This window comes from Solanum pennellii, chromosome 8 (assembly GCF_001406875.1).
Source record: "Solanum pennellii chromosome 8, SPENNV200".
Lineage (NCBI taxonomy): Eukaryota > Viridiplantae > Streptophyta > Magnoliopsida > Solanales > Solanaceae > Solanum > Solanum pennellii.
Window position 1 is genome coordinate 1,565,509 of NC_028644.1, and position 9,696 is coordinate 1,575,204.

Sequence of the window (9,696 nt, forward strand, 5' to 3'; positions counted from 1 at the left end):
AAAAAAATTGAAATTGCAAATATTCTTTAAAAACAAACTTAATTTTTTTGGACGGGGTGGGAGGCTGATCGGAGGTGGGGTGGAAAAATAAAAATTTAAAATGAAAAATATTTTTATAAAATTGATGTTTTTCCTAAAAAAAAAAATGTAATTTGAAGTTTGATGAGAGTTTTGGAAAATGTTTTCCTTGATTTTTGAAGGGAAGTCATTTTCCTTAAGGGGAAAACATTTTCCAAAACTTTTATCCCAACCAAACATGAAAAAATTCGAAATATTTTCCGAAAAATGTTTCACTTCATACCAAACGCATCCATAATCTAACATAACATTTTGATGATGAGATCAGACGTGTTTACGAGTAGTTTTAACCGTGACAGAATATCTACTAATTAGGTATGTCAAAATATTAAGAAGCAAAATCGCGTAAAAGCCAAAAAATATATCAATATGTAATATACATATCCGGCAAAGGATCTAGTGTCAAACAATAACTAATGTGGCCGCGCCACTGGGATGAGAAAGAGACAATAAACTCGAGAGTCACTTATAAAACTTATTTATTTATTTTTTTACTTTCACTAACTTATTTTCGCAAAGAAAATACATATCAACTAATTTTATTTTATTTTAAAATACAGTTAACAAACTATCCAGAATTGAATGCTACCATGTATGACATATGTTATTCAACAGCAGCAGCTCCAACAGTATTTCCTCCACATTATTTTGTTACTAATACTAGTAATGGAGATAAATATGAGTTCAATCTTGTTGATGGTGCTGTTGCTACTGTTGGCGATCCGGTACCAACACTACTTTCGATTCAATTTTTGATATGTTTTTTATTACGACATTATTTCCAAAATATGTAATCAATAACTGTCATGCGTTGTACGTGTGGATGCATGCAGGCATTATTATCAATTAGCGTTGCAACGAAACTTGCAGAAGAGGATCCAGCATTTGCTTCAATTAGGTCATTGAATTTGAAAAAAATGTTGTTGCTCTCATTAGGCACAGGCACTAATTCAGAGTTTGATAAAACATATACAGCAAATGAGACAGCTAAATGGGGTATTTTCCAATGGAAATCAGTTATCCAGCCAATGCTAGATGCAGCAAGTTCTTACATGACTGATTATTACCTTTCTACTGTTTTTCAAGCTCTTGATTCACAAGACAATTACCTCAGGGTTCAAGTAAGCCCCAACTTAATTTCTATTATCGGGAACTTACGTAAATTTTACTAGTTTACAATATTACCTATCTTATCAGATATTGATGTATCAAGGATACATGGTCAAAATTAGGTGTAATAGTTCTAGATACATTCTATCCAAGTGAATTCACACGGATCTCTAGATTTAGTGATGGATTCAGGATTTACATTAAGTAGTGCCTAAGATTTGATCTCAGATCCTTAAGGTGAGTTTTGAACCTCTCGATCACTGAATAGGAGGCTCAAAATCAATATATAGACATAAAAATTCTTTAAATTGCCTTAAATATACAACGAACGTAATTTTTTGTCGTGAACCCCCTCGTCAACGTCTAGGGCCGCCCCTGTCTAGAATACATTAGCAAATCTTGTTCACCCTCTCCAATCTCGCTTGCCACTAACCACGATAAAACTGTGAATAACATGGAGATTTTCTGGGAATTAGTATGAAAATTTGCAGGAAACTTATTTTTCTACGAATTTTCATACTAATACCCAGGAAAATCCCCATGTAATCCACAGTTTTCTTGTAGTGACTCTCTCATGTATTTGGTATTTCAGACACATCTGAATCACACCAGGTGCATACAAATACAATATGTGTTTAGAGCGATCTGCATGTATCTTGGATACATACGTATCTCACTGCCCTTTCTCCCTATTTTTGTGTATCTTGTAGCAAAAATATATGCATCTAAGTATAAATTTTTTAGGGAAAACTATGCGGTTAAGCAAACTTATACTACTTAATTATTCATCATAGCTATAGTTTGCTATAATTATCACTCATGAGTAACATTATACATTAATTACGTGGGCTGACTTCGAGTTTTTATAATTAGTCACATTTGTATACAAATATTTCGCCAGAATATACAAATACATATGTATAATATACAGTAATCTAATTGATATACATATACAATTCAACTCTCTCCCACTTTCTACCCTGTCACGCTCGCCTCTCTCCTCTCTCTCTCTCAATCTAGCTTGCTATATATACAAATGCATATGTATAATATACAATTATCTAACTGATATACATATACAATTTACCTCTCTCCCACTCTCTGACCTCTCTCGCTCGCCTCTCTCCCAATCTCGCTCGCATGTCTCCTTCCCCTCCCTATCTCGCTTGCCATATATACAAATACATATGTATAATGTACAATTATCTAACCAATATACATATACAATTCACCTCTCTCCCATTTTTTGCCCCCTCTCTCTCGCCTCTCTCCTCTCTCCCACAGTCTTGCTCGCCTCTCTCCTGCCTATAACATGTAGCTGTGAATTGTAATTATCAAACTATAGCTATGGAGTGTAATTAGGCTATTTTTGAGTGGCTACATGAGAAAGTTTTCCTATTTTTTAATATACGATAGAAAACTCTTAATAAGTGGTAAGATACGTAATATTTTAAAAGGATATATGATAGTAAAGTATGTCTAATTATGTAGTTTTTTCATTATTATTAATATAATATACATGTCATATATTCTTTGCTAATGATATAAGTATATTTAAATTCCAGGAAAATGCATTAACAGGCACAACTACTGACATGGTTGATGCTTCTGTGGCTAATATGGAATTATTAAAACAAGTTGGTGAAAAATTATTGAAGAAACCAGTTTCCAAAGACAATCCTGAAACCTATGAGCAAGCTCTAACAAGGTAAAACACATTATAGACTCTTACCTGTTTGGTTCTGTCGGTGCTTGAAATAATTTTTTTCCTTTTTTATATTTAGGGTTGTTTATGGTTATGATTAAAAAAATCATATCGAATCGGAATTTGAATCAAATCGATTTAAAAGTCTGGCATTTAATGTGGTTTGGTTTTAAATTTTGAAAACTGATATTATTTGATTCGAACCGATAAATTAGATATATAAACTTTATAATTCTTTATATATTATTTTCAAAGTCCAACTCCATCAAAATTCACTACTTTAATATTTACCTACCATACGTCGCATAAGATAATCATACTTTCTCTTAATTGAATCACTTGATTCGTGTAATAATAACTCCAGTATTGCTATTGAACCAATAGTAGCTTTCATGTGGATTATTCATCTACTAGGTGTATGTGTTTATCGAAAAACGTATTTCCTCAAAAAAATTATTACTATTCAATTGGGAAAAAAAACATAAAATTGAACCAAATTGAACCAAATCGAACCAAACCGACAATAACCAAAGTTTTTTTTTTTTTTTTTGCAGTTTGATTTTGATTTTAACAAATAACTAATCCGAACCAAACCAGAAACATCCCTATTCATATTTCTATATCTCGTCAGCTAGTATTACTCATATTAAATTTCTTATAAATCTATTTTTATTGCTAATTAAAATAGTTTTATTTCATTGTAGGTTTGCACAATTACTCGTTGATCGAAAGAACCTCCGAGCAAACAAAGCGTCTTCTTAATTCAAGGTCTCGAATTGTAATAGTAACCTTACTATGCTAAATAAATAATAAGTGCTTGCAAAGTTTATGAGGGATAAATTTCATTAGAAATGTCTCTCTATGTAATGTGTGTTTGGACTATGTAACCTTTTGGTTGTGTATAATGTTTAAATAAATAATGGTGATTTTGTATTATGACATTCCAATCTTCTTTTTCTAAGGAAAAAGGAAAAAAATATATTATTGTTTCGGTCGCTTTTATTCGCCAATTATACTAAAATAAATATTTATTTTGTTTTTAGAAAATTAAAAAATTATGGTTTATCGTTGTTGACACTCAATTTTGACCCTTCACAATAGAAATTAATCATAATTAATTAAGAAATTTTCAGTTAAGTAATATCTCTCCAATATTTCCCCTCCCCTTAAAAAATAATTCTAAAGTCTTAAACTGTTTATTTTCGTTAACTTAATTAAGCATTCTTTTCTTAAAGTAATTAGTTAAATATTTAATTGTCGGATAACCGCAAGTTACCGAGCTTTCAACCTTCCTAAAACATTAGTACGAACCTCGAACCTCGAACCCCTTTTAGTATATTTCATTAGATTTTCTGTTTTTAATCTTTTAAAAAATAGTTTTCTTAATTTTACTTTAAAAATTAAGTGGCGACTCTTAATTTATTTTTCTTTTAACAATCATTTTTAGGTTTTTTTTAAACTATTAATTATGTTCATTTTTCAAATCATCGAATTTATTAGATTCAAAAAGTGATATAGTAATTTATTGATCGTTAAAAAAATATGTCAAATTAATACTTAACAAATAAATATAGTCAGAGGGTGTATCAATTTAGAAGTGCCAAATTAATACTATACAAATAACTATTTTATTTAAATATAAGAGATTCTTGAACTTAGATATCTAGATGAATGAGAAAAAAAATAGTACTATCTTGATGCAAAGTAATTTTATCCACCAAAGGATATCAAGGTGAATTAACTACATAATATAATTGAAGTTAAATACACAAATAATATAACTTTTTTTTTATCACAACATATTAAGAAGAAGGTGGTGATGAGGTAACTGTCGTCAAAAAATAAATCAAGTTAGGGAGAAGGGGAAGAGTCCGATAATAAACACCCAATTCGGATAAGTTTTACCCTATTTTAATTTACATTTTAGATGATATTATATTCGATACTTTTTAAATAACTTAGTTTTTGTTTGTTTAACTTAAAAGTCATAGTTAAGAATTCTAACTAATGATTTTTGACAAATTTGTCTTTTTGAGTTTAAAACAAATGTTTAAAAATATTTTTATATTTTATTCAAACACTACAAAAATACTTCAAAATTATTTTAACATTTAAAATATATCAATTCAAATAAACTCTTAGTCAAACACTCTCTTAAATAGAAAAAAAAAAAGAGTTAAAAATAGAGAAAAATAATTTATAGACAGAAAGTAGTAAGGTGTAACCTTAAAATTGACCATATGTGAACACATTTGTAATAATATATATGGTAACACAAAACAAAAAATTAAGTTAAAAAATATCTAAGATTTAATATTGCATAGGCGTTTCAAAAAGGATCTGACTTTTCTCCATTAAGTTATTATAATATAACTATTTTAGCAATATATTATCTAGTCCATAAATATAGAATAAAAAATTCTTTTCCTAAATTTCTTTTATACGTACATAAGACTTTTTAAATTTTTCTTTTAAATAATCTTTTTATCTAATTAACTGAATAGAAGTATAGAAACTATAATTAACTATCGTGTGTACTGGTATCACCGTATTTGTAGTTTTATTATGAAATTGAAATTAGTTTGTTAAAATGATTTGATTATCGCTAGGTAATTTATTAATCACGGACAAATATGCTTCTAACAAAAGATTACAATAAAAATATAATATAAACGGAAAAAAAAAGATCCTACGATAAAAAAAAAGGAAGATAACTTTTTTTTTTCTATATCTATGGACAAGATAATATGTTGCTCCGATTGTGAAATTATAATAATTTTAATACTTGATGTATAATGTATTTATTATATATTATAAAATAAATACTTTTCATGCGTGATTATATAAATCCTCCCTTGTTAGTCGATGCATTTGTAATCCAAAAAAGATAGTCTAACAATGACAACTAGAGCATCATTATTCATTATACTTTTTTTGGTAGTAACATCTCATGTGTTGGGAGGAATGGTGACAATTCTCCCGTTTGGCCATGCGATATGGTATCCTGATATGGAATCATGAGATGAAATTGAAGTTTTGTTTGGACATGCGATATGAAATTTTCGTGTCGTATATTTTTTCATAAACATAAAAATCTCATAAGTTCTAAAACTATTAAAATAGCCTCAAATTGTTTATTCAATATTATCAAATAAACAAAAAAAATCATAAAATTGTATAATAAATTATTACAAAGTTATTTGTTGTCCACTTAAGTAATTGTTTCATCAATATATTTGAGTAAAAATGAAATACCTTTCACGGACTCTTCAAGATTTTATTACTCAACAATCGTGAAGTGTGAGTTGAAGTGACTATATGCTGGTGACAATAATAAATTTTATGTCGGTGAGAATAATAAATTTCAAAAAGTAATGATGTGATTATAAATTTTATTTACATGTGAAATAAATGGTTATTAGATATAAATATGGAGTTGTTTTAACAAAATATAAACTCGTGAATCAATTTTTGTATTAAAATAACTCAAATCATGATATAATATTCCCATATGATCCCATATCATGATTTTTGGAGAATATGGTATCACATCTCATGGAATCAGCGTAAAATCGCATGTCTAGACGCTGATTCAATCTCACGATACCATATCGTGATATGGTATCAAATGGTCAAACGCCTAACTAAGTGTTGATGGAGGAGGCATAAGAGGAATTATTCCGGCTACTATTCTTGCTTTTCTTGAAGATCAACTTCAGGTATCGATACATCGTACATATTTTTTTTAAAAAAAAAAAAACGCATGTGTGGGTGTGACATTACTATATATATTTTAACATTTGAATTGTATTATTTTGATGATTATCATGTTGGGATCGAAATAACAAGATGACAAATCAAACTAATAATTGAAAATCTTTTATGACGATAATTCTGTTATAAGGATCTCGTATGTCCACAACCCGATATATATCTAAAAATATTGATCGAGTGAAAGGTTATATCACAATCCAAAATTTTATTTTAAGTCTAAATCATTTTGTTTAAGGAACAACAATTGTTTTTCATGTTTGATTTATCGTTAAACTTTATTACATATCAAAAAGGACTTCATAGTGACGATCCTCGAAAAGATTATTTTTGAGTTAGGAATTGGATGGTAAAGATGCAAGAGCTCTTATGAACATTTGTCTTCAGAATAGGATCTTGGTCTTGCTTTGTTTCTACTTCTGACACTAATGATGATTCAGTCCTATTCATCATCACTACTCCTCCTTCTATGAAATTCATTAGTCGAACTCTTAAGCGTAAGTGTATATTTTTGCACATATTTTGCTAACTCTCTCTTGTCTTCCTCAAAATGGGTGGTACTACCAGTGGGCAACCTGCTCAAGGCATCCTTAACAACATTATCCTGGAGATAAAGAATAATCATGTCATAATCTTTGAGTAACTCCAACTATCTTCTTTGTCTGAGAGTGAACTCTTTCTAACTAAACACATATCGGTGAACACATCTACATGAACACCATAGAGATAATGACGCCATATTTTTAGAACAAATACTACGACAACCAATTCTAGATCATGGGTTGGGTAATTCCCTGGAAGCATAAGCTATAACATTTCCATTCTACATCAACACACAACTCAAACCAACTCTAGACGCATCAAAATACACAACAAAACCTTGAGTACCTTCTGATAAAGTCAAAACTGAGACACTAGTCAACTTCTTTTTCTATTCCTGAAAGCTTTTCTCACAAGATTTAGACCATTGGAACTTCACTGTTTTCTGAGTCAACTTGGTCAAAGGGGACGAAATGGATGAGTAATTCTCGATGAATTTCCTATAATATTCACCCAACCCCAAGAAACTCCTAATATCAGTTGAAAATGTGGGTATAGGTCAATTCTGCACTACCTCTAGCTTTTGAGTGTCAACTTTAATCCCATTACTGGAAACAATATGGACCTAAGAATGCCACAGACTCAAAGCCAAAACTCATATTTAGAAAACTTAGCATATAAATCTTTATCCTCTAGAGTTTGGAGAACTATTTTGAGATGACTAGCATGATCTTCCTCATTACTCGAATAGATTAGAATGTCATTGATCAACACGATAACAAATATATCTAAATACAGCTTAAAATATTCTATTCATAAATGCCATGAATGTTGCAGGCGCATTGGTCAAACCAAAGGATATAACTAGAAACTCATAATGATCATAACGGATCCTGAATGTTGTCTCTGGAATGTTATATTCCCTTACCCTCAACTGATGTTAGCCTTATCTGAGGTTTATCTTAGAGAAACATGTGGCACCCTGAAGCTGATCGAAAAGATCATCGATTCTCGGAAGAGGATACTAATTATTCTTGATGGTAACCTTGTTCAACTGGCGATAATCTCTACACATTCTAAGGGGAATCATCCTTCTTCCTCATACATAAGACCGGAGCTCCCCATAGTGAGACACTTGGTCGAATGAAACATTTATCTAGGAGATCTTTCAACTGCTTTTTTTGCTCTTTCAACTCCACTGGTGCCATTCTATATGGCGAAATAGATATAGGATGAGTATCGGGAAGAATATCTATATCGAAATCTATTTCTCTCTCAGGAGGAACTTCATGTAGATCATCTGGAAAGACTTCTGGAAACTCATTCACAACTGAAATTGACTCGATATGAGGTGTCTCAACAATAGAATCATTAACTCAGACTAAGTGATAGACACACCCCTTGGAAACTAACTTTCTCACCTTAAGGTATGAAATGAAACGACCCTTAGGCCCTACTAAACTGCTACTCCACTCTATAACTAGCTCATTAGGAATTTGAACCTAACAACTCGAAATCCACAATCAATGGAGGCATAACAGGAAGCATGTCCATACATAGAATGACATCAAAATCTACCATGTCTAATTCAACTAAAACAGTCATGGTTTTCTTGTGATTAATGGAAATGACACAATTACGATATACACACTCAGCTAGAATAGACTCTCCAATCTGTGTAGAAACACAAAAGGGTTCACAAAGTTTCTCAGAAAGGACATCAAAATTCATTGCAACATAAGGATTCACAAAAGATAAACTTAATCCTGAGTCTAGCAAAGCATAAACATCAAGAGTAAAGACTTTGATCATACCCATTTGGAGAATTCTCGCTCTTGACGACTTGTGATCGCATAAAGGCGGTTTTCTCTTCCGTTAGTACCGGAAGTAGCTCCTCTAGGTGCAGCCTTGTTTAGTGGAGCAACTTATGAAGATTAGACCTTATTACCCTGATTCCCATTACATTGTCGGTTCTTAGAACACTCTCATGAAGTGACCCTCTTGTCCACACTTAAAACAACCATCCCGACACTTACCTGGATGAGTCCTACCACACTTTGCAGGTTAGAGCATGCAAGTATTAGTAATGAGAGAACTTGTGTATTTTTTTAGATATGGATCAATTATTTATTTTATTAGTTTTATTTATGAAAAACTAAACTCCTAACCAATTATCAAATATGTTATTATTTATACATATTACAATACATATATAACTTACTTCTAATTCAATTTTGACTTTATTTTCAATTTCTCCATATCTCTGTCCAGAGGCGAACCTAGGATTTAAAGGCTTTGGGTGCACCATGTTATGCGGAATTTGAGATAATACGAGAAAATATAAACGCGAAAAACAAGACAACAGATTTACGTGGTTCACCAATAAATTGGCTACGTCCACGGGGAAGAGGGAGAGCAGTTTTATTATGGAGAGGCAAGAACAGAATTTCTGAATAGGGTTTGCCATAGCGTCTATATATAGTGCTAAGCTA

The 9,696-nt window shown here is 30.9% G+C and overlaps 1 protein-coding gene across 2 annotated transcripts in view; it reads left to right on the top strand.

Annotated features, from left to right (window-relative positions):
* LOC107028584 (patatin-08-like) overlaps positions 1–3,855 on the top strand; it is a 6,836-nt gene extending 2,981 nt beyond the window's left edge. Inside the window, exons 4-6 of one of the 2 annotated variants that reach the window (XM_027919097.1) lie at positions 639–1,199; positions 2,754–2,896; positions 3,598–3,855. In XM_027919097.1, coding sequence (XP_027774898.1) covers positions 885–1,199; positions 2,754–2,896; positions 3,598–3,655 — 516 coding nt within the window. In that variant the 5' untranslated portion in view covers positions 639–884 and the 3' untranslated portion in view covers positions 3,656–3,855. Of the gene's footprint in view, positions 1–638; positions 1,200–2,753; positions 2,897–3,597 lie in introns of those variants that run through there. The other variant, XM_027919096.1, reaches the window with a different exon arrangement.
* The last annotated feature ends 5,841 nt before the right edge of the window (positions 3,856–9,696 follow it).